We start from the raw sequence: 25,892 nt of genomic DNA, 5'->3' as shown, positions 1-25,892 counted from the left end.
AGCCTAAATTCAGATGAAGGATCTCAACTGAAACGCTAGTTCATCTTTCTCTTTCAGGTGCTGACTGCCTTGTTGTACATTTTCTGTTATCCACAATTTCTGTGACTATAAATGAAATTTCTTGGTAATTGAATTTATTCCCCTATGCTACCCTAAAGTGACCTTCAATGTAATTCCTTCGTCAATTTATCAATAGTGATATGGGAAGGATTATTTCAGTCAACCAATCTTAACACTGACTACCTTTAGGAAACTAGGCAATGGGTCACTCAGTCATTTTGTGGACTTTAAAAAAAAAAATCATATCTCAGGATATGAGTGTTATTAGCATGGCCACCATTTATTGTCCATCATCAGTTGCTGCTTATAATCCATGTGATAAAATACTTACATATCATAGTACTGTTCATTAGGAAGTTCCAGGATTTTGACCCAATGATGCTGAAGGAATGGTGAAACAAGTCCAACCTTGGTAGTGATAGTGTTTCCATTGCACCTGCTGCCCTAGGTACTGGAGGTTGCAGGTTTGGGATGTACTGTCAAAGAAGCTTTGGCAAATTGCTGCAGCACATCCTGTAGACAGGATACACTGCAACTACGGTGCACCTTTGATGGAAGACGTGGAAGTTTAAGGGGGTGAGGGGGTTTAAGGGGGTTCCGAAGAAGGGTCACTGACCCGAAACGTTAACTCTGCTTCTCTTTCCACAGATGCTGCCAGACCTGCTGAGTGATTCCAGCATTTCTTGTTTTTGTTTCAGATTTCCAGCATCCGCAGTATTTTGCTTTTAATTTAAGGGGGTGGATGGCCTGCTTTGTCCTAGATGGTGCTGAGCTTCCTGACTGTTGTTGCAGCTTTACCGATCGAGGCAAGTGCTGACTTGTGCCTGATTGATGGTGCAGAGACTTCAGGAAGTGAACCACTCTGTGAAGAAACTGTAGCCCGTGACCTGCTTTAGTAACCACAGCATTTATGTGGCTGGTTCACTTGAGTGTTGGTGAAGGGCTACCCCAAGAGGTTGTTCAGGAATTTAGCAATGGTAATGTGATGGGGGGGGTGGCTGGACCCTCACTGGAGTTGCTCATTAGATGACACATGTGGTGGCGAATGTTAATTTAAAAAAAATTAATTCACAATATGTGGGTGCCACTGACAAGCCCAGCATTTATTCCTAATTGCCCTTGAGAAGGTGGTGGTGAGCCACCATCTTGAACCGCTGCATTCCTTGTGGTGAAGATACTCCCACAGTGCTGTTTGGTAAGGAGTCTCAGCATTATGACGCAACAACAATGGTGATATATTTCCAAGTCAGCATGGTTTGTGACTTGGAGGGGAACTTACAGGTGCTGGTATTTGTGCATCTGCTGCCCTTGTCCTTCCAGGTGGTACTTTCAAAGAAGTCATGGTGAGCTGCTATAGTGCATTTTGTGGATGGTACATACTTCAGCTATGTTGTGCATGTGGTGGAGGGAGTACATGTTCAAGGTGATGGATGGGGTCCCGATCAAGTGGTTTGCTTTGTCCCGGCTAGTGTCAAGGTCTTGCTTCATCCAAGCATGGACTGTTTCATTATCTGAGAAATTGTGAATGGAACTGAACACTGTGCCATCATCAGGGACTAGTCCCACTTCTGACCTTGTAATCGTGGAAGGGTCATTGATGAAGCAGAAGAAGTTAGTTGTCCTGGGATGCTGTCCTAAGGAACCCCTACTGCGGCATCCTGGCACTGAAGTGATTAGCTCCCAACAATCTCAATCATCTTTCATTGTGCTAGGTTTAACTCCAGCCACTGAAAGATTTCCCCCGATCTCCATTGACTTCAATCATTACTTGCTGTCATGCATCAACCATTAATCTCAGCTACTCAATCATTGATATAAAGATGGCCGAGTGCATACTAATCAATTTAATAAAAGAACAGAAAGGAAACATAAAAATAATACAATAACCAGTAGGATGTCAAATGAATTATTAAAAATAATGCAGAAACAGCAATAAGAAATTACTTAGGATCTGGAAAAGAAATGTGAATAAACTTGCATTCTAAGTATTAAAAATAAAAAAAGCTCATAGCAACAGACAATACAAACTTAATCATAAATCCACTTCTGTTAAAAACTATTTTGGCACAGTCATTGATGATGCTGTATTAAGAATAACAGAAAAATTAAAGCTTTTTAGAAGTAAAACAGAGTTCAAATTAAACTCTTTCCTCTGAATTGAAGAATGGTAAAAGAATCAAATCAGAGGGAAAATGAGCTCCGTGAATTAATCTAGCGTGATTAGCCAAAGATCTGGTTCATATACCCAATATTTATTCCCTTTTATGTTCATTCAGGTGGCATATCCAACTTAATGAAAGTCGAAATCCAGGTAAAAAGAAAAGCACTGACAAGAATTTTAGGTTGTGGTGGTGGCCCTGCCCCACTGGCTAAAATAGTTGGGGGAGAGCCCGCCTCTGCCGGCCCTGGAAGCCATGCAGCAATATTGTGTGGCCCAGGCCCTTAATTATCCCGCCTCCAGGAACTGACGGCCAATCCACCAGGAGCGGTGGCCACTGCTGGGACTGCACCCAGCAAGAAGAAAACAATGGATGTCACCCTTAAGGAAGGTAAGTGGGATTCGGGCCTTGCTGGGGACAATTGGCTGGGCCCCTGCGAGGGGTTGGGAGGGGCATGGGGTAGTTTGAATGGGGGCAGCCCATGCTGCTGAGGGGTTGGGGGGCGGGGGGTCCTCTGTGGGGCACGAGATGCCCAATCAGGAGGGCCCTCGTCCTAGCCCACGGGGAGACCACCAGATTTTACTAGGTGGCCTCCTCAGGTGCTGAAGTGCCTGTCCACTGGGAAGAGGCCCTTAAGTGGCAATTAATTGGCCACTTAAGGGCTTCAATTGGCCTGGGGTGGGTGGGTGGGCCCTTGGGACAGGTAGGCGATGGGCACAGTGCCCACCACCTCCCACTTGATTTTATGCCCCACCCACCACCCAGCCTGCTCCCAGTTGGTTGGGCGGGGGCGGTGGTGGGGGGTGGGGGGGGCATAAAACTCTGGCCACCAGCTCAGCTAGAAGATATTTATAGCTGAGAATCCTACAACACAAAAAGAAACTTCAACTGTTTGGCTTATCGTACCAGTGCCAGGCCTTTGAAAGAGCTATCCAATCAGTCCCACTTGCTAGTTCTTTCCCCACAGCCCTGCAAATTCTTTTCTGTTCAAGCTCAGATCCCATTCCCTTTTGAAAGCTACTATTAAATCTGCTTTTACCACCTTTTCAGGCAGTCATTCCAGATCATAACAATATGCTGCAATAAAAAAAAACTCTTCTCCCCCTGGTTCTTTTGCCAAGTTATACTGGTTTAATTTGAAATTAGCTGGACCCTTTGGAATATGACAGAAGTGAGGCCACACCTTCTAGGCACAATCAGTATTTTCAGACTCTTCAACCTTCTGCACAATTCCTTTTTCTGTATTAAGAATCACAATGTCACCTATAAAAAGGGAAAAAAAATATTTTTAAAGTGCACTGAAAAAGACAACTTTATATTTCTGGATACAACCCTTCATTTCTCCAGTTTGACTAGAATTGAAATTAGAAATGAAATTCAAGTTGTGTAGATGTGGTTATTTTCTCTTTTGTATTTGAAACAAAATATCCAGACTGCACAAAGGAAGCATATTGGTCATAAGTGCAAATCTACTATTCTTCATCTCTGTTCATATCATTTCAATTTACCTGTGAACAGATGAACTAGCCCAAGGCTGTACCGGTGTACAGATGAAATTAATGCCATTCTTTCAGATGATGTCACTGAGGGGCAGCATGTCGATGAGAAATAGCATAGGGTCAAGGATAGATCCTTGGGGACACCCAGTGGTAGTGGTGCAGGAGCAGGAAGAGAAGCCAATGCAGTAACTCTCTGGCTACAATTACATAGATAAAGGATGGAATCAGGTGAGTACAGTCCCACTACTGAGTACAGGTGAGTACAATTAAACACTACTGCCTCACTCATGCTGATCAGGCTATACAGCTGGATAACAGTGGCGAGGTGTTGGAGAAGGATAGTATGGTCAACCATGTCAAAGGTTGCAGACAAATTGAGAAGGACAACAAGGGAAAGGTTATCTTGGTCACAGTTGCATAGGATGTCATTTGTTATTTTGACAAGAATACTTCTGGTACTGTGGCAGGGGCAGAAGCTTGATTGGAGGGATTCACACATGGAATTCTGGGAAAGATGGGCACGTATTTGGAAGACCACAACATGTTGATGGACTTTGGAGAGGAAAGGGCGGTTGGAGATGGGGCAGTAGTTTGCAAGGACATTGACTATGTAGGATAGTGGCATGAATGAAGTGTATTAAACACTACTGCCTCACTCATGCTGATCAGGCTATACAGACCAGTCAGTAGCATTGCTCCAAAACATATTGCAGTATTGAGCATCTGCAAGCTCACATTCACTGTGCTCAGTGTGTGGATTCGTTCAAGGACACACATTCACATCACTTACTGTAGGTGTTGGGGCCAAAGTCATGCTGGTAAGTAAATAGAACCATTCAGCATTATACAGTGCATACCTGACTTCAACAGGCTTGTTGCATGTGCACAGCTCACAATGCATGGTAATCCGTATTCTCGTGCAACTACAGCAGCTGTGAAGAATAGAACACAAACAATGGGAACGTGTCTGTATATATCTGTATTTGTCAGTGACAGCACTTAGAAATTAAACAGCAACACGCATTCCCTGGTCAAATTACAGAATACACATTGTGACGGGCTGATATTTCCTATATAATAGATGCTATGAGTGTGTATGGCACAGGCTGGCATCTGTCACTGACTAAATTATGGCCATGAAAGTTCTTCTTATGCCATTTAATAATTTACTTCATCTTATAATGACAACTCTATCCACATAACTATGTGTTATTACTGCCCAGTACCCTGGCCCCTGGGTTTGGGCAGGGCCATTACACATACAGGTGAGTTCCCAGCAGTGACTCTGCTCTACTTTGACTGCTCCACTGCCACAGTACTGATTGATCTGAAGAATCTTATCCTCGTAAAGAAAAATAGTCAATATTAACTCCAAACTAATATTGATAAAACTGAAGCCATCCTTATTGACTCCCATAAACTCCTTTGTGTCTCTGCCCCAAATTCTAGTAACCTGCCCATCAGCTCAGCTTGAGTCTGGTGGTATGGAACTTCAGTGTGCTGCTTGACTTAAAGCTCTGTTTCTTTCCCCAGATTCATAAGACTGCATACTTCCACCTTTACACTATTCTTCTTCTTTGCCCACCTCTCCCTTATGGTCACCGAGATTTTATTTTTGCCTCTATTATCTCAAGTTGACTTTTTCAATGCTCTCCTGGTTTATCTGTTCACTTCCATTTCAACTACAACTCGTCTAAACTATCACTAATCATGTTCATAGCCATTGAAAGCCTTGTGCAGCAATACCCTGGGCCTTGCCAGAAGCTTTTAACTCCCTGTGTTCCTATGAATCAACTTCTGGATCTTTACCTTTACATTTAAATGTCTTCAAAGTATTAACCACCTGTCGTTGCTCTACCAGCACCATATGTCCCAGCTTGCACCTTTGCTTATCTGACACTACTCCACTCCTTGTTCCATATCTTTGTGGTGTGCCTGTCTTGCCATATTAATCCCCTCCCAATATCTCTTCAGCTTGTTTCTTCTCTCTCCATGTTTAAAAGCCGACTAATGCCGTTTGTTCTTTTTCTGCTGATTTTTAGCTCTGCCTTTTAAATCCATTCTATCTGCCACTTATGTCCATTTTCAGTTTTTCAATCTATAAAGTGCAATTTATTTTTGTCTTTGCTACTGAATAAAGTTTTGTTTATGCTTCTTACCATGTGATATTAATCCTCCAATCTCAGTGACCAGTCCTCCTAACAAGGGGAAGTATGGGCTCCAGCCAATGTCTGTGTTTGTAACAATTAAAATATCCCCCTGCAGGATGCAGTCAGCATCCAGAATCGTTTTCAGAACACGAGCTGTTCCCTTTACAATCCCTTGACTCACTGTCATACCTGTAATAAAAATAATTTTCGACTTTAGTATCTGCAGATCTTCCCAATCTAAGTGGGAGGTTTCTCAGATCAATATGAGCATTTTGTGCTGATCTTTCTTGTTAAAAGTGAATAAAAAGATTAAAACTTAAACGATAAAGGGAAAAACCATGAGCCAATTACCTGAGATGAGGGAAAAATAGCTTGTGCCTGTGGCCACTCCTGCATTGGCAACAAGGCAGACTGACCCTGTTGGCATCTTTGTTTTCTTTTATTCGTTCATGGGATGTGGGCAGCATTTATTGCCCATCCCACATTTCTCTTGAGAATGTGGAAATGAGCTGCCTTCTTGAACTGCTGCAGTCCATGTGGTGTACGTACACCCACAGTGCTGTTAGGTTGGGACTTCCAGCATTTTGGCCCAGCGACAATGAAGTAACAGCAATATATTTCCAAAACCAAGATGGTGTGTGAATTTTTTTTACCCTTTCATGGGATGTGGGCATCACTGGCAGGTCAGCATTTGTTGCCCATCCCTAATTGCCCTTGAAATGGGTGGCTTGCTAGGCCATTTCAGAGGGCAGTCATGAGTCAACCACATTGCTTGGACAGGAACTTGCAGGTGGCAGTGTTCCCATGCTCCTGGGCCCTTGTCCTTCTAGGCGATAGGGGTTCGGGTTTTGAAGAAGCCTTGGTGAGTTGCTGCACTACATCTTCTAAATGGTACTATCTGCAGTCATGGTTCGCCAGTGGTGGAGGGAGTGAATGTTTAAGGTAGTGGATCGGGTGCCAATCAAGTGGGCTGCTTTGTCCTGGGTAGTGGTGAGCTTCTGGACTATTGTTGGAGTTGCACTTATCCAAATAAGTGAAGAGTATTCCATTATAGTCCTAATTAGTGCCTTTTGGATGGTAGAAAGGCTTTGAGAGTCAGGAGATGATTCCCTCGCAGAATACCAATACTCTGACCTGCTCTGTACCACAGTATTTCTATGACTGGTCCAATTATGTTTCTGGTCAATGGTGATCCCCAGGATGTTGATAGTGGAAGATTTGGTGAGGGTAATGCTGTTGAATTTCAAGAGGAGGTGGTTAGACATTCTCTTGTTGGAGATAGTCATTTTCTGGTATTTGTGTGGCACGAATGTTACTTGCCACTTATCAGCCCAAGCTGAAATGATGTCCAGGTCTTGCTGCCTGCGGGCACAGACCACTTCAGTATCTGAGGAGTTGCAAACAGTGTGCAATCATCAGCGAATATCCTCACTTCTGACCTTTTGATGGAGCAGCTGAAGATGGCTGGGCCTAGGTCACTGCCTTGGGGAACTCCTGCAACAATGTCCTGGATCTAAGATGGTTCACCTCCAACAACCACAATGATCTTCTGTTGTTCTAGGTATGGCTCCAACTAGTGGAGAGTCTTCCCCGATTCCTATTGATTTCAATTTTACGAGGGCTCCATGATGCCACACCCAGTCAAATGCTGCCTTGATGTCAAGGGCAGTTTGGACCAAGGCTGTAATGAGACCTGGAGCCAAGTAGCAGAACCCAAACTGAGCATCAGAGAGCAGGTCATTGGAACATCTTACCTGATAGCACTGTCAACAGCACCCTCCATCACTTCAGTAATTGGCTGTATTGGATTTGTCTTGCTTTTTGTGAACCAGTTTACTGGGTAGATGCTCGTGTTGTAGCTGTACTGGAACAGTTTGGCTAGAGGTGTGGCTAGTTCTGCAGCACAAGTCTTCAGCACTACATCCGGGATGTTGTCAGGGCCCATAGCCTATCCCAGGGCGCTCAGCCATTTCTTGATATCATATGGAATGAATCAAATTGGCTGAAGACTGACTTCTGTGACAGTGGGTATCTTAGGAGGAGGCCTTTTGGCTGCAGTTGGTTGTGAACATTTCAGCCTTGTCTGTTACACTCACGCAATGGGCTTTACCATCGTTGAGAAGGGAAATGTTCATGGAGCCTCCTCCTCCCATTAGCTCTTTAATTCCACCACCATTCATAAGTAGTTGTGGCAGAACTGCAGAGCTTTGATCTGATTCTTGGTTGTGGGATCTCCTATCTCTGTCTATAGCATGCTGCTTCTGCTGTTCAGCATGCACGCAGTGATGTGTTGTAGCTTCACCAGGTTGTCATCTCATTTTAAGTATGTCTGGTGCTGCTCCTGACATGCTGCCTTACACTTCTTTTTGAACCAGTGTTGATCCCCTGGCTTGATGGTAGCCTGGTGATAGTGCCACACAACATAAAGGAGGGTGTCCTCCCTGTGAATTCAGAACTTTGTCTCCACAAGGACTGTGCAGTGGTCACTCCTCCAAATACTGTCATGGATAGTTAGTTCATATATGACAGATAGATGGCTGAGAATGTGGTCAAGAAGTTTTTTTTTTCTCATGTTAGTTCTCTCATTGGTTAGGCCACAACTTGAGTACTGTGTGCAGTTCTGGTCACCTCATTACAGAAAGGATGTAATTGCACTAGAGAGGGTACAGAGGAGATTTACGAGGATGTTGCCAGGACTGGAAAAATGCAGCTTTGAGGAAAGATTGGATAGGTTGGGGTTGTTCTCCTTGGAACAGAGAAGGCTGAGGGGAGATCTGATTGAAATGTACAATATTTTGAGGGTTCTGGATAGAGTGGAGGTGAAAGGTTTATTCACCGTAGCAGAGAGGTCAGTGACAAGGGGGCATAGAATTAAAGTGATTGGTAGAAGAATTAGAGGGGAGATGAGGAAAAACTTTTTCACCCAGAGGATGATGGGGGTCTGGAACTCACTGCCTGAAAGGGTAGTCGAGGCAGAAACCCTCAACTCATTTAAAAGGAGTTTGGATATGCACCTCAAGTGCCGTAAGTTGTAGGGCTATGGACCAAATGCTGGAAGGCAGGATTAGAATAGGAGGATCGTTCTTCGGCCAGCACAAACACGATGGGCCAAGTGGCCTCTTTCTGTGCCTTTAAACTTTCTATTCTATTCTATGACTCAGACAGCTCGGTCAGTAGTGGTGGTACTAAGCTACTCTTGGCGATGGACATGGAGGTCACCCACTCAGAGTACATTCTGTGCCCTTACTACCTTCAGTGCTTCTTCCAAGTGGTATGCAACATGGAAAAGTACTGATTCATCAGCTGAGGGAGGGCAGTAGGTGGTAATCAGCAGGATGTTTCCTTGCCCATGTTTCACCTGATGCCATGAGACTTGATAGTCAATGTTGAGGACTCCCAGGGCCACTCCTTCTCGACTGTATACCACTATGCCACCACCTCTGGTGGATCTCTCCTGCCGGAGGGAGAGGACGTAGCCAGGGATGTCTTGTAAGAATTCATTATTACTCTTTTAATCCTGAACTATAATACTCTATTTTATAGGTTAGTCTTCAATGTCTTTCCATGAAGTATAAATTCGCATTCCTTGTTTTTCTTCTACCTCACACTTACCTATATTACATTGAATCTGTTACCTGCATATGATTCTGATAGCCTGCCTCTGTCTCCCTAAAGTCTTTGATAGTCCTCAGAATTTTCCAAACCTTTAATTTTGTGTTATCAGCTACTTTTGAGATTGTTTTTCCTATATCCAAATCCAAATCACTGATATACACCAAGGACAGCAATGGACCTAGCACTGGCCCTGGTAAACATCACTTCGAAGCTTTCTACAATCCATAATGGGGCTTCTAAAACTTCACACATAAATTTTTGTTTCTTATCAGTCAGCTAACTTTCTGTCCATGCTGCTCCTTTTCTTTTATACTATATGTTTCTAGCTAGTGTCTTATGAGATTAGCTGTGATCTCGTTGAATGGCTCCAAGGGCCAAATGGCCTACTCCTGTTTCTTATGAGACACCTTATTAAATTTCTTTTGAAAGTTCACGTACACTGCACCTATTGCCTCCTTTTATCTGTCAATCACAACTTTTCGTTAACAGATCAGTGATGGGTGTCCTGAATTACCCCATGCATTTCCAAGTGCTTACCAATTTCAGCTTTGCCCTTCAATTTCTTGTTTCCCTAATGGGAAGTTTCTACGGTACTTATATCTTCCATCATATTCAGTGATATCTGCTTACCTGTCAGTGTGAGACTTGTTGCACTAACCCCAATGGCTCCACTTCGATTATAGTCAATAGGAACAGGTTTGCCAATGTTCATCTCCATAAACGTTAAATGCATTTGTTTTTCTAGCACTTTTCTTCGACGCTGAGCTCTGTATAAAGCAATAAAGTATTAATATGGGATCTGATTCGCTTTTCCAGAAAGTTGATACTATGTATGAAATCTTTAACTTCATAAAATGTAAATGACTTTGAGAAATTGTGGTCAAACTGCATTTGAAATTGCGCTGGTTAGGTTACAGCTTGATTTTCCACTAAAATTCATTTACATAATCACAAGCATAAAATCTTCCATGAACCAACTTGTAGAAGGTCATTGTATTTTCAACGGACTTATACCTAAATTTAGGAACTGTTTAAATCTGGGACCAATTTAGCTGGCCTCAGCAAACTACAGAAGGAACTTTGACACAGAAACAAAAGGACATTGCTAAACTGTTTAGCATTATCTGTAGGTAAGTTTTGTCTAATGTGTTAGAGTGTTTAAGATTAATGGTTTGTCAGTAATAAATGAAGTGAATTATCAAATACTGTCTCTCGTATGAATCTGTTAAAAGGGTAAGGAATGAATCATCTAACAGTCAGTTCTTTACTAAATTAAATAATTTTTGAAATGAAAAAAACTTTTAAAATGTGCTGAATAGGGCCTGGCCACCAAAGAAAATGAATGCAATTTGAAGACTAACCAATCATATGGAATAGTTTATATCAGCCCTATGTCCAAAACTTACTGTGCATAGATTTAATGAGAAATTGCGCAGTGGCTCCTCCAAGCCCCCTAGGATGTCCCCAACCCCCCATCTTTCTTCTGTAAGTTAATAATGGCATATGTCTTATACCATTTTGCTTTATGGTTCTTTTTCTGTCGGATACAACCCGTATCTCATGTTTTACAACCACCGATTTGTTTCAAATAGTTTTAAGCTATTTTAAACTGGTTCCTGAACAAGCACAATCGGCAGCATTTTGCAATTTCAACCTGGGGGGGTGGGGCGTGGCCAGTTTTGTGGGTTGGACCTGATCCAGGTGTATTGAATCTTGAATGTGTTAAAGATGGCAGAAAACACAAATGTAAGTGGTTTTGGCCCTAACTCATGTTTAAAATTCTCTGATCTTTTGTGCTGGTTTGGCCAATTACTTTCAAATTGGGTTAATATTACTTTAAAAAAAAACACCTTGAATTTGTGCAAGGTTTTTCCTCATCTACCCACCCCCCCCCCCCCCCCCCCGACTCCACTCCTGCAGTAGCAACAGAAAATCGATGGAACATTTGGGAAAACAGCAGAAATATTGGCTCCCACCAATTCTCTGGGATTTTCTCTGACATTATGGTTCTAGATTGGGAGAATCGCTGCAGAAATCCTACTTTGCTGAATCAATTCATAGTTTTCAACTTTTTTAACTAACAGCAAGGTACATTATTAATTACTTTTGTTAATAAATTCAATTAACTTTTAATTGGATTTGTATTATGAACATGCCAATAATGAGACAGGAAAAGGGCACTGGTCCAGCCAACCAATCCCATATATTACAATGTCTTGTGCACTCCCCACCCCACCTGAAAACCATGGAATCTCCTGCGAGAGACAAAAAAGATAAGTGCTGATTTTTTTCAGATTGGTCAACAGAAAGCAAAGGCTAGTCAAAGGAAAATTATAAATACTGTGGCATTTTATCAGAGAAATGGCCCAACACAATTAATTTCAGTTCATTTATATACAATGGGCTGAATTTTTTCAGCCCCGTGGTGACGGGCTTGGGAGGGGGGAATTGCAGAAAATAAGGGAAGCCATGTCAGGACGACTCCACGATGCATGCCCGCCGTCAGGGAACTTTCCCAGGGGCAGTCTGGGAAGTGGATCGCCTGCCTGTTGCATGGAGGTGGCCAGGCATTTTGCATAGCTAAGGCCCTAATTTGGGAATATTTTACAGCCTCATTGGCATTTTGCTGCAGATGGAGTGGGGTTGTCCAGATGCTCCATGCCCCAAAGAGGGGGTTGCCTTCAGGAAAGGCCACATCCGTGGGCCAAATGCTTACGCCAGAGATGTTTTGCCTTTGCTCTGAGGGACCTTGCAGCTTGTCCCCTCTGAAATTTTCATTTATATTTACGCCTCCAAAGGTGCCTCCATATTGAGGGGCCCTCACGTTCACCAGCCTGCCTCAGCAGTGCCCACCTCTGCTGGTGGGGCTGCCCAAGCTCTAGAGCTCCTGGCCCTATGATTGGGCCTGCAGCATCAGGAGCCCACCCGCCATCCTTAACAGGATGGTCCTTGGATATACGTGCACAAATATTCGAAGGTTGCAGGGCAGGTTGAGAAAGTGGTTAATAAAGCATATGGGATCCTGGGCTTTATGAATCAGGGCATAGAGTACAACAATGAAGAAGTTATGATAAACTTGTATAAAACACTGGTTCAGCCTCAGTTGGAATATTATGTCCAGTTCTGGGCAGCACACTTTCAGAAGGATGTTAAGGAAGTAGAGATGGTGCAGAAAAGATTCACGAGAACGGTTCCAGGGTTGAGGAACTTCCGATACGTGGATAAATTGGCGAAGCTGGGTCTGTTCTCCTTGGAGAAGATTAAATTAAGAGGAGATTTAATAGAGGTGTTCAGAATCATGAGGGGTCGGGAAAGAGTAGATAGGGAGAAACTGTACCCATTGGCTGAAGGATCCAGAACCAGTGGACATTGATTTAAGGTGATTGGCAAAATAAGCAACAGCAACATGAGGAAAACATTTTTATGCAGCGAGTGGTTAGGATCTGGAATGCACTGCCTGAGAATGTGGTGGAGGCAGATTCAATTGAGGCTTTCAAAAGAGAACAGGATAATTATCTCAAGAGAAAAATGTTGCAGAACTACAGGGAAAAGACAGGGGAGTGGGATTAGGTAAGTTGCTCTTGCAGAGAGCTGGCATGGATATGATGGGCTGAATGGCCTCCTTCTGTGCTGTAACCATTCTATAATTGTATGTCACTAGGTGCCTTGTACCCCATACCTGGAGATGAAGGCAGGTGATCTGTCTCGAAGCAGTTTTCCAATTTCTGAGTGGGTCAGGAAGAAAATCAAGTCCTCGTCTGGCAGAAATCCCTGAAGTATTAAGGGTTGGTGAGTGCATTCTGTATGTATTAACCAACTGTTTGCCATCACAAACTAAAAGTACATACTAGAGTAAAACAATTTCTGAAACCATGGATTAACCCTTCATATATATAGACTTCAATAATGCGACTCAAAATAATCAGCACCTGAAACTGAAGGCCTAGCTTAGTTGGGACAGTAGATCAGAGTGCAGAATTTACATAACCCCCACCCCATCCTGGTGTTTGCCAGGAGTAACAGCCTCAGAGTACACTGTTCCTGACCAGGCGCTTGTTTTATTCCCCATCCAATTTTACTCTCCATTGAACTCAAAGAAGAGCAATATTGGGTGGGGTTAAAACCGGCTTTCCACCCTATCCCATGGATATCCTGCTTGGCGAGTTAGGTTAAGATTACCTCCAATGCCCCTGCGTACATTGCTTTTTAGCCAAGTCCCAGGTAAATCTACCATTACCTGCCTATGTGATCGGATGGGTAATGTCCGGTAGGCACAAGCCTCCTATGTCCTGCAGAACCTCCACTCTTCTTCCTCTTTGTCTTTGACCAAATAGCACAAAGAGAAATTTGTATAGAAATACCCAAAATACCAAGGAATGGGCTGCTTACAAAAATGGGCACAATGATAACTCTCCTACAACCTCATTCACCCACTGAGATGGCCTCCCAAAAAAAAAAATCAACAAAATTTAAAACACAGAGTTTTATATTGCAACTGAAGGTTGCTGCTATCCCCTTAAATACAATTTTACCCTCAAGATGTCACATTTATAATGGTCAAAGAAATTGTGTACTTCTGCCATCTCAGCTAAAAAATGAAGTCAGCAACTAAATGACCACTTCCCCCACATTATATTATAATGAGATTCCCACCTATTTCTGGAGAAGCTTCCAGTGCAGAATGATATTGCAATTGGAAATATGAATCATGTATAAATGGGTGGAGACCTGCTGGCCACTGACGTCCGCCCATTTCTATGGTCCATTAAGCTCCATATGCGTTTATTTCCGTGATGTAATGGAGGGAGCCTATGTATCTTGCTCAAGTGTTTAGTGCCTGTGTTGTACAGAATTGCAGGGGATCTGACAAGGAGGAGCAAAAGCCTTAAAAGCATGAGACAAAATTAAAGTTTTGGTCATCCCAATCCTAAGCAACTTCTAATGTAGTGGATATTTTATGGATGTCAAAGAATTTACTAAGTGGGCAACCCAATACATTGTTTTATTGCCAACCATTGACCCATGGCAATGAGACTATGCAACTGCTATGAATATGCTCCCTGACTAGGGAATAAATTCATTCACCATACTGAACCCTACAATGCAGAGTAGTTAAGTATTAATATGAAGTAAAGCTCTAACAACATTTAAGAAGCTCGACTCCAACCAGGTCAAAACAGCTCAGTTGATTGACACCCATCCACCAGCTGAAACATTCACTCCCTTCACAATGCACACTGTGGATGCAGTGTGTACAATCTACAAGATGCACTACAGCAAAGCACTAAGGCTTTTTCAACAGCACTTCCCAAATCTGCGACATTACCATCTAGAAGACAAGGACAGCAGGCACATGGGAACATCACCACCTGCAAGTTCCCCTCCAAATCATACGCCATTCTGACTAGGAAATAAATCACCATTCTTTCATTGTCACTTGGTCAAAATCCTGGAACTCCTGATGTAACAGCACTGTGGGAGTACCTTCACCACGTAGAATGCAGCGACTCAAGAAGGCAGCTCATCATCACTTTCTCAAGGGCATTAGGGATGGGCAATAAATGCTGGCCTTAGAGTCATACAGCACTGGAACAAGCCCTTTGGCCCACTGAGTCTGTGCTGACCAACAATCACCCATTTATACTAATCCTTCATTAATCCCATATTCCCTACCACATCCTCACCATTCTCCTACCTACACTAGGGGCAATTTATAATGGCCAATTTACCTATCAACCTGCAAGTCTTTGGCTGTGGGAGGAAACCAGAGCACCCGGCGGAAACCCACACGGTCACAGGGAGAACTTGCAAACTCCACACAGGCAGTACCCAGAACCGAACCCGGGTCACTGGAGCTGTGAGGCTATGGCGTTAACCACTGCGCCACTGTGCCACCCCTTGCCTGTGACACCCATCTCACATGAACAAATAAAAAAAGTAAACATTAGTACATACCTCCTGTATCATTAAGTTAGCCAGTTTCCAATAGGCTCTTTTAAAAACATCAGTCACTTTGATGCCCACAGACTTTCCAAATTCTCTGGTGGCGACAGCTTTTCTTGCCTTCGGTAATGTAAAGTGCAGGATAAGCCTACAACAGAAAGAGAGCTCTGTCACCATATTCCAACTGTGTTATATTCTAGTAAAATGTGTATTGTGGCTTTACGTACTTTTGGATTTTTGAGAATGGTGACTTTATGGAAGCAATGGCTTCCTCTGAAGACAGTTCTACCTTTTTGGCAACAGGTTTCTTGTTCCGTAAAGCTGCCTGGATGGCTGGAATGATTTTCTTTGGTTCACTTGCCCATGACTTTTCATGCAATTCAGCCTATAAGAGAATAAAAATTAAACAAAAGGCATTTGGGTAAGTGTGAAACAATTATGACCAGAAGATTTGCATCAGATAGCACAATTAGAGCCCTAGAGTAAAGCTTCGAAGCAATTCAGGCATCCCTTAACAGCTACTTGTTTTTTCTTGTCTTTTCTCCCACTCCTTCAATCTTGGTGGTGTTCTGCATTATGCCCATTGGCTCTTCTAGATTTCTTAATGAAAAGAACATGAAGGTGGGGAACTCACAGAGGAACTTGAGAATTTTTAATAACATTTTTAGGCAATAAGTCCATCACTTTCTGATAGATTAAACCCACCTACTTTCTCAATATACGGGTAATTCTCTGGTTGATTTCTTGGTGACTATCTTATATTGATGACTTCTAGTTTTTCTCTTCCCCACAAGTGGAAATACTCTGAATCTATTGGATCATAGCCTTTCATAATTTTAACGACCTCTATTCAGACATCCCTCAGCCTTCACTTTTCAAGAGAATTAAGACCCAGCCAGTTCCTCCTTTCCTGATAGCTATAACCTCCAAATTGTGGTATCATCCTTGTAAATCTTTTTTGCAACCTCTTCAGTGCCTCTATAAACTTTTTATGGTTTGGCAACCAGTGTGGTCTAATCAAGGTTCCATACAAGTTTAGCATAACTTCACCATTTCACAGTCACTGAAGTACTTTTGAAGTGTTGTCACTTTAGTAATGTTGACAAATTTTGACAATTATACAGTCTGCTGCAATGGTCTTGTCTGGATGTTCTGCCTAATGTCTCTTGGCATTTCCAATTTCTGAATTGTTATCTTCACACACAGGCTGGAATTTTACATTGGACGGAGGCCCCGGCCGCCAAAAAGTCAGGGTCGAGCCTGCCTCCGCTGGGCCTATGGAGGCACCCCGGAATTTTACGCTCCCTCAGGCCTTTAATTGGCTTTGGGCGGGACTTCCACCTCTCTGAGGCAGGCAGTCCTGCCTAAAGAGCTGCCGGTCAATCAGCGGGCTGGCAGCTCTCAGTCCCAGCAGCGACATCGGGAGCAGTGGCTACTGCTGGGACTGCAACCCAGCCACAGCAGCAAGAGGGACGACGGCCCCGGAAGACATGTAAGTTTTTGGAGCCTCGCCGGGGACAATTGGCCAGGCCCCAGCGAGGCAAGTGGGGTTTGTTGGGCGGGGGAAGGGGGGGAGCTTTCTTTCAGTGGGGGTGGTTGGGGCTTTGGGGGCGGCCCTCCGTGGGGCACAGGGTGTCCAATCAGGAGGGCCTCCCCAAGTCCACAAGGAGGCTACCCGGTTTTACCTGGTCATGTTCTGGGGGCGGTGGGAGCAGGCCCTTAAGTGGCAGTTAATTGGCCATTTAAGGGCCTTTATTGGCCTGGGGCGGGCGGTAATGTAATGCTGCTGCCGCCCCTCATAAAATTGCAGCGGGGCAGGAAGGCGTCGGGTACGGCCTTCCCCCCACCTCCCACTCAATTTTACGCCCCCCCCCCACCACCACCAGCCGGTTCCTTTAGGGGGCTGTAAAAGGTGATTAAGGTTGGTGAGCTACAAGCACAAATAGCAGTATGGGAATATGATGTAGTGGCAATAACGGAAATGTGGCTTAAAAATGGTGAGGACTGGGTGCTTAATATACAAGGATATAAAGTGTTCAGAAAAGATTGAGAAGGCAAAAAAGGGAGGTGAGGTGGCAGTCCGGATTACGAAAGACATTGTAGTGTTGGAAAGAGGAGATGTCTTTGAGGGGGCAAAGACAGAATCCATTTGGTTAGAGTTGAACAGCGAAAAACGTCTGCTTACGCTACTAGGGGTATTCTATATGCTTCCAAATGGTGAGAGATAGAGAAGGAAATCGCAGAGATGTGCAAGAATTATATAGAATGGTGATGTAGGGGAACTTTAATTACCCAAATCTCGATTGGGATAATGTTAGAGTAAAAGGGAATGGAGGTAGAAGAGTTTCTGAAATGTGTTCAGAAGAACTTCCTTGATCAGTATGTTCTCAGCCCAACCAGAAAGGAGGCATTGCTGGGAAATTAAGTGGGCTAAGTGGACCAAGTGTCTGTGCACTTGGGTAAGAGTGATCATCATATCATAATGTTTAGACTCATAATGCAGAAAAGCAAGGAACGATATAAGGTGGAATGTCTAGATTGGAAGATGGCTAATTTCAATGCGATGAGAGGGGAGCTAACCAGGATAAAATGGAACCAAAGACCGACGGGAAAACTGTAACAGAACAATGGGTTATCTTTAAAGGAAGAGATGCTTCAGGTACAGGCGAGGTACATTCCAACAAGGGCGAAAAGGACAGGGAAGGTTGATGAAAGGAATGCAGTGGATGTTGTCCACATGGATTTTAAGAAAGATTTTGATAAGGTACCACATAAAGGCTGGTTAACAAAATTGAGGCCCATGGAATAGGAGCGTCAGTGTCCAATTAGATAAAAAAATTGGCTTCAGGATAGAAAACAGCGAGTCGTGATAAATGGTTGTTTTTCAGACTGGAAGATGGTAGACAGTGGTGTTTCCCAAGAGTAAGTGCTCGGACCACACTTTTTTTGCTATATATAAATGACTAGAATCTTGAAATACAGAGCAGAATTTCAAAATTTGCCAATGATACCAAACTTGGAGGAGTGGCAAACAGTGAGGATGATATGAACCACCTGCAACAGGACATAGATAGGCTAGCATAATGGATAGACAAGTGGCAGTTGGAATTTAATACAGACAAGGGTGAGGTGATGCATTTTGGCAGAAGGCATAGGGTGAGGCAATATAGACTTAATGGCACTGTTCTAAAGAGTGTCCAGGAACAGAGGGACCTGCGAGTGCATGCGCATTGATATTTGAAGGTGGCAGGACATACTGAGAGAGTGGTTAGCAAAGCATGTGTGATCCTGAGCTTCATAAATAGAGGCATAGAGTACAGAAGAAGGGAAATTATGCTGAACCTTTAGAAAGCTCTGGTTAGGCCTCAACTAGAGTATTGTGACCATTTCTGGTCTCTACACTATAGAAAGGATGTGAGGGTCCTTGAGAGGGTGCAGAGGAGATTTACCAGAATGTTTCCAGGGATGGTGAATTTTAGTTACAAGGTTAGGTTAGAAAAGCTGGGATTTTTCTCCCTGGAGCAAAGGAGATTGAGGGAGATTTAATAGAGGTGTACAAAATTATGGCAGGCTTAGATAAATTAGACAAGGAAAAACAGTTCCCATTAACTGACGGTAAATGGATTAGGGGTCACAGATTGAAGGTTTTGGACAAGACACGCAGGGGGACTGAGGAAAATTTTTTAACCCAGCGAGTGGTAATGGCCAGGAACTCGCTGCCCACGAGGGTGGTGGAAGCGGAGACAATCAATGATTTCGAAAGGAAATTGGATGAGCACTTGAAGGAAGTAGACTTACAGGGCTATGGGGATTGAGCAAGGGAATGGGACTGACATGATTGCTTCACGGAGAGCTGGCATGGACTCGATGGGCTGAATGGCATCCTCTATGCTGCAAGAGGCTCTATGACTCTGATACATATAACCCTTTTGAGTATATTTCCAGAAAATTTGATAAGCATATTTCCTTAATTAAATTGTAAATTTATAGTCACATTCATGAGTCTAATGCTAAATATCTGCAGCTTATTCATTAATCATTATTAAAATGATTAAAATAAAATAATTAATGATTATTAAAAATAAATGTCCACCTGCAACTTTTAATGTTATGCAGATGTTATATATGTTTCCTATTACCTAGAAATTACTGTTGATGATATTAATAGATGAAAGTTTATTATGTTCACATGTCTTTCCTGTGTTCACAACTGTAGCACAGGTGTTAGCCCTTAATTAACATAGGGATATTCATGCCTGGTGAGTATGGATGATCCCTCTTACCATAGGAATTGCGGGAGCCTATAAAGTCCTTACTGCCATATGGGATTAACCACTCTTATCAGCTGGTATTAAGATGGTTGTAACCATGGAAGGAGCATTCAGGTTGTAGCCTGTCATATTAATAAGCCTATAAATCCTTCCACTATTTCACCAAGGAAAGAGTGTGGAGAAATAAAAACAACAATGATCTGATGGACAAGGATTTAAATTCAGCCCAGGCAGGCAAGATAAAAGAGATTTGATAGAGGTATTCAAAATCATGAGGGGTCTGGACAAAGTAGATAGGGAGAAACTGTTCCCACTCGTGAAGGGATCGAGAATGAGAGGGCACAGATTTAAAGTAATTGGTAAAAGAAGCAAAAGTGACATGAGGAAAAACTTTTTCATGCAGCGAGTGGTTAAGGTGTGGAATGCATTGTCTGAAAGTGTGGTGGAGGCGCAGATTCAATTGAAGCATTCAAAAGTGAATTAGACTGTTGTATGAAAAGGAAGAATATGCAGGGCTATGGGGAGAAGGTAACGGAGTGGCACTAGGTGAATTGCTTATTTGGAGAGCTGGTGCAGACACGATGGGCTGAATGGCCTCCTTCTGCGCAGTAACAATGCTGTGCTGTGATTCCTTTCACTAACAGCTATAAAGTTCCATGGCTTCAACACAGTTTTTACTGAAAAAAATTCACACAGACAATTTCCCATAGCAAAACCACAGTGTGGTCGTGAGTGTGTGAAATGGAAAGATCACAGGAGTACAGTGTTACTTTTCTGGTGTTACTAGAGTGTAATATTATTCTTCATCAACTAGTACCTGGGATAACTTGAATCTGAGACTGGGTGCAAAAAAAATTTCACCACTGATTTCACTTACCTTGATCAGAAAAATAATGTTATTGTCTTTAATTCTGTAATGTTGATCATAACCAACTGAGCAATGTACAGCAAGCCAATAGTTAATGTAATCTGGTAACCATTGTTTTGACATACTTTTTCATCATCATTGATTAATTATTAATAATAGCAACGAGCATAAAATTAGACACAAGGCATGAAAATAAAATGGAACATTTCTATTTGTATTTATGACCATTTTAAATCGAATGTACAGACACACAAAACATTTGCATGAATTCGATATTCTAGCAGTAAACTTACATCTCTGAGGCAGCGATAGCCATGCTTTTGCAGGAAGTTTTGAAATTTCTGACCAATTACTCCACTTTGCTCAGACAAAAGCCAGGATACTGCAGTCTGGTTAAGAAAAAGGGTTAAAAGGTTTCACTCATACTGCATTCAAAAATAATATTGAACTTCAAAACATGTATTAATTAACAAGTAGGTGTGTAGTACTACATAGTATATAACAATACTTCCGACAAGTTAAGCTGGCATGTAGAGTCAGAGATTCATTGAGTCATAGGCCAGAGTTTTGCCACAGCAGTTGAAGTCCCACTGCCAGAGCCAAAAGCGGGAGGCGACCCCACTAAGGCAGGACCCACAGAGGCATCCTCCCATTGGTGGCTAATTAACTGGCCTCCAGCCGGGCCGCTATCCCTATTAAGGTCGGCGGCCTGCCCCAAGAGCTGCCCGCAATCACAGGGCCAGCAGCTCAGCCTCAGCAGTGCCACCACTAGTGGTGGCCATTGCTGAGGCTGCAGCTGTGAGGAGAGGGCACCTCAATAGGTAAGGCAAACATGCCCCTGTGATCAGGGTAGAAGGAGGGGTTCGTGAGGAACTGACACACCTTTACTGTCGGGGCCTCCTCCGTGGGCCATGGAGAGCCCAAAAAAGGAGAGCCTCCCCATGCCCAGAGCCCACCGAGAGGTCACCAGGTTTCACTGAACAGTCTCCCCACATGGCAGCAGGCCCCTCCAACTGGGTCAAAATGCCTGCGGAGGCAGGAAATGCCCCATAATTGACCACTTAAGTGGCTCACTTGGGCTTTGGGCAGGCATCTCGTCTGCACTTTTCCCACTGCTGAAAGACCTCAGGCATGCCCCTAGATGTCTTCCTGCGCCATTTTGCCAGCCTTCCCACCTCCTAGCCTGCCACCATGGGCTGGTAATATTGAACCTATAGAGTCATTTTGGCACAGAAGAAGGCCATTCAGCCCAGTGAATCCATACTGGCTCTCTGGAGCTATCCCACTTAGGCCCACTCTCCTGCTCAGTCATCGTAGCCCTGCAAGTTTATTTCCCTCAAGTGCCCATCCATTTCCTTTTAAAATCATTGATCATCTCTGCTTCCACCACCCTTGTTGGCACTGAGTTCCAGGCTATTACCACTCACTGTGTAAAATAAGTTCATGATAAGAACATAAGAAATAGGAGCAGTAGACTATGCATCACATCAAGCCTGCTCCGCCATACAATACGATCATGGCTGATCTTCGTTTTTGACTCCACTTTCCCTCTTGTTCCCCATATCTCTTGATTCCCTTAGAGACCAAAAATCTGTCTATCTCAACCGTAAATATATTTTCACATTCCCCCCACATCTCAGTCTTAAAACCTGAAATTTATGTCCTCGGGTGATCAGCTAACGGGGAACAGCTTTTCGTTGTCTAACTTAAGTAAGCCTGTCATAATCTTTTACATGTTTGTCAAATCTCCCCTCAGTCTCTCTCTCCTTTGCTCCAAGGAGAAAAACTTTGTAACTAAAATTCCTCATCCCTGGAATTATTTTGGTAAATCTGCTCTGCACACTCTCAAGGACTTAGGAACATCGGAGCAGGAGTAGGCCATTCAACCCATCGAACCTGCTCCGGCATTCAGTACAATAATGACTGATCATCCACTTCACTTCCTTTTTCCCCCACACTATCCTGATATCCCCTAATGATTTGTATTTAGAAATCTGTCCATCTCTGCTCTAAACATACTCAATGACTGAGCTTCCACAGCCCTCAGGGGTAGAGAATTCCAAAGATTCACAACCCTCTGAGTAAAATATTTCTCTTCATCTCTGTCCTAAGTGGCTTCCCCCTTATTTTCAAACTGTGTCCCCTGGTTCTAGTTTCCCCAACCAGGGGAAACATCTTACCTGCATCTACCCTGTCTATCCCTTTAAGTATTTTGCAGGTTTCAATGAGATCACCTCTCATTCTTCGAAATGGTAGAGAATACCAGCCCCGTTTCCCCAATCTCTCTTAATAGGACAGTCCCGCCATCCCGGGAATAAGTCTGGTGAACCTTCGTTGCACGCCATCTATGGCAATAATATCCTTCCTAAGGTAAGGGGACCAAAACTGCACACAGTACTCTAGGTGTGGTATAACCAAGGTTCTATACAATTGAAGCAAGATTTCACTCTTCCTATACTCAAATCCTCTTGTGATAAAGGCTAACATACCAGTAGCTTTCTTAATTGCTTGCTGCATGTTAGCTTTCAGTGACTTATTGACAAGGACACCCAGGTCCATTTGTACAGCTACACTTTCTAATCTCTTACCATTTAAGAAATACTCTGCACATCTGTTCCTCCTACCTCACATTTTTTCCACATTATATTCCATCTGCCACGTTCTTACCCACTCACTAAGTCTTTCCAAATCCCCTTGAAGCTGCTTTGCATCTTCCCCACAACACACATTCCCACCTAGTATTGTGTCATCCGCAAACTTGGAAATACTACATTTGTGTCCCACATCGAAATCATTGATATATATTGTGAACAGCTTGGGCCCGAGCACTGATCCCTGCGGTACCCCACTAGTCTCAGCCTGCCAACATGAGAATAACCCATTTAATCCCACTGTCTGTTTTTTGCCTGTTAACCAATCCTTAATCCAGGGCAGTATATTACCTCCTATCCCATGTGCTTTAATTTTGCTAACCAACCTCCTGTGGGGGACTTTATCAAAGGCCTTTGAAAATCCAAGTATACCACGTCCACCGACTCCCCTTTATCAATTCTGTTAGTAACATCCTCAAAAAACTCCCAACAGGTTCATCAAACATCACTTTCCATTCATAAAACCATGTTGACTATGTCCAATCAGATCATTATTATCCAAGTAACATCCTTCTAGTTGTGGCCTAACCAGAGTTTTATAAAGGTTCAGCAGAACTTCTCTGTTTTTGTACTCTACACCTCTATTTATGAAGCCCAAGGTCCCCCCAAAAAATTAATAATATAACATATACGTAAAATCTATGTGCATCAGTTTCAGTACCTTCTTCCAAAACCACATATGTTTTTTTGTGTTAACTGACACATTATTGGATAAGAGAGGGGTAACTCAAAGTCCACCACATATACCTCAAATAACACAAACTTAAAACTCCTCCCAACTCTGGCAAAGGAGGGCTGGTAGGTCTGAGCACAAGAGCACACACTTGCATACATTCTTGTCCTGCTCAGCTCCCAACCTTTCTGTGTAGCGGTCCTGAAGGGTGATGAATCTATGACATGCGTAGCCACCCCTGCAGATCCAAGCCTTTGCAAACTTAGCCTGCCAATACAGGCCAAACAACCCTTTCCATGTGGAGACTCACAGCAAGAAGATAGTATTCTTCCACAACTTAATCCCTCCTTCCACAACAAAGATGAGCAAAATATTTTCAGTCAGATAAATGAATTAATGGGTGAAATATAGAGAAAGGGAAAATGGCAGAAGCTATCTATCCAATGGTGGTCACCAATGACCATATATTTTGGGAAATGTAGCATGGTCAGGGTACTTGATGGTGTTGCAGTTTAGTGGAAAAGGTGATTAATGTACTGGCTATGCTTACTGATCATCTGCATTAGTTGTCTATTTGCTGTACAGACTATTTTAGATCTAGTAATGTGTAATGAGGTAGGATTGATCAGAGATATCATAGTTAAGGATCCTCTAGGGGGTAGCAATCACAACATGGTAGAATTTTAAATTCAGTTTGAGGGCGAGTAACTGGTCTCAAATCAGTGTCCTCAACTTGAAGAAGGGCAATTACAGAGGTATGAAGAAAGAGTTGTCTAAAGCAGGCTGGGAAAATAGACTAAGGGGCAGGTCTGTGGATGAGCAGTGGCAGACATTTAAGCAGATATTTCAAAACGCTCAGCAAAAATTTATCCCGGTCAAAAAGATGGACTCAATGAGAAGGATGAATCACCTGTGGTTAACAAAGGCGATCAAGGAAAGTATCTAATCAAAAATTAAGGCATACAAAGGGGCAGAAACTAGTGGTAGGCAAGAGGATTGGGAATTTTTTTAGGAACCAGCAGCGGATGACTAAAAAGCTAATAAAGGAGAAAATTGATTGTCAAAGTAAATTGTCAAGAAATATAAAAACAAACAGCAAAAGCTTCTCCGGGTATATAAAAAGAAAGAGAGTAGCTAAAGTCAGCGTGGGACCCTTGGAGGATGCAACTGGAGAATTGATAACAGGGAACAGGGAAATGGCAGATAATTTAAACAAATATTTTGCATCAGTCTTCAAGGTGGAGGACACTATAAACATCCCACAGATATCAGGTAAGCAAGGAGCTAATGGGAGGAAAGATCTTGTAACAGTCTCTATCATGAGGGACAAAGTATTTGACAAACTATTGGGACTAAAGGCAGACAAGTCACCAGGACCTGATGGCCTACATCCAAGGGTTTTAAAGGAAGTGGCTGCAGAGATAGTGGAAGCATTTATTGAAATATTGCAGAACTCACTGGATTCTGGGAGGGTCCCAGCGGATTGGAAAACCGCTAATGTGACGCCCCTGTTCAAGAAAGGAGGGAGACAAAAAGCAGGAAACTATAGGCCAGTCAGCCTAACATCGGTCATTGGGAAAATGCCAGAGCCCATTATTAAGAAAGAAATAGCAGGACATTTAGAAAAGCTGAACGCAATCAAACAGAGTCAACATGGTTTTGTGAAAGGGAAATCATATTTGACAAATTTGCTAGAGTTCTTAGAGGACATAACGAGCAGAGTTGATAAAGGGGAACTGGTAAATGTAGTGTATTTAGATTTCCAGAAGGCATTCGATAATGTGCCACATAAAAGATTATTGCACAAGATAGGAGCTCAGGGTATTGGGGGTAATGTATTAGCATGGATTGAGGATTGGTTAGCTCACAGAAGACAGAGAGTCAGGATTAATGGGTCTTTTTCAGGTTGGAAAGACGTAACTAGTGGAGTGCCACAAGGATCAGTCCTAGGGCCTCAATTATTTACTATCTACCGGGTGTTCTGGTTTCCTCCCACATGCCAA

General features: G+C 43.0%; 1 protein-coding gene across 1 annotated transcript in view; it reads right to left on the bottom strand.

Moving 5' to 3' along the window:
* Positions 1-1,889: 1,889 nt before the first annotated feature.
* Positions 1,890-25,892, bottom strand: part of LOC137378755 (rifampicin phosphotransferase-like) — a 108,964-nt gene continuing 84,961 nt past the window's right edge. Inside the window, exons 29-36 of the mRNA XM_068049134.1 lie at positions 20,859-20,954; positions 15,654-15,811; positions 15,439-15,574; positions 13,163-13,254; positions 10,114-10,250; positions 5,878-6,057; positions 4,576-4,650; positions 1,890-3,482 (exon numbers count right to left, since the gene is read on the bottom strand). Coding sequence (XP_067905235.1) covers positions 3,406-3,482; positions 4,576-4,650; positions 5,878-6,057; positions 10,114-10,250; positions 13,163-13,254; positions 15,439-15,574; positions 15,654-15,811; positions 20,859-20,954 — 951 coding nt within the window. The 3' untranslated portion in view covers positions 1,890-3,405. The remainder of the gene's footprint in view (positions 3,483-4,575; positions 4,651-5,877; positions 6,058-10,113; positions 10,251-13,162; positions 13,255-15,438; positions 15,575-15,653; positions 15,812-20,858; positions 20,955-25,892) is intronic.

Source organism: Heterodontus francisci, chromosome 17, assembly GCF_036365525.1.
Source record: "Heterodontus francisci isolate sHetFra1 chromosome 17, sHetFra1.hap1, whole genome shotgun sequence".
In the NCBI taxonomy this organism is placed as follows: Eukaryota; Metazoa; Chordata; class Chondrichthyes; order Heterodontiformes; family Heterodontidae; genus Heterodontus; species Heterodontus francisci.
This window is presented reverse-complemented; position numbering and strand designations above follow the sequence as displayed.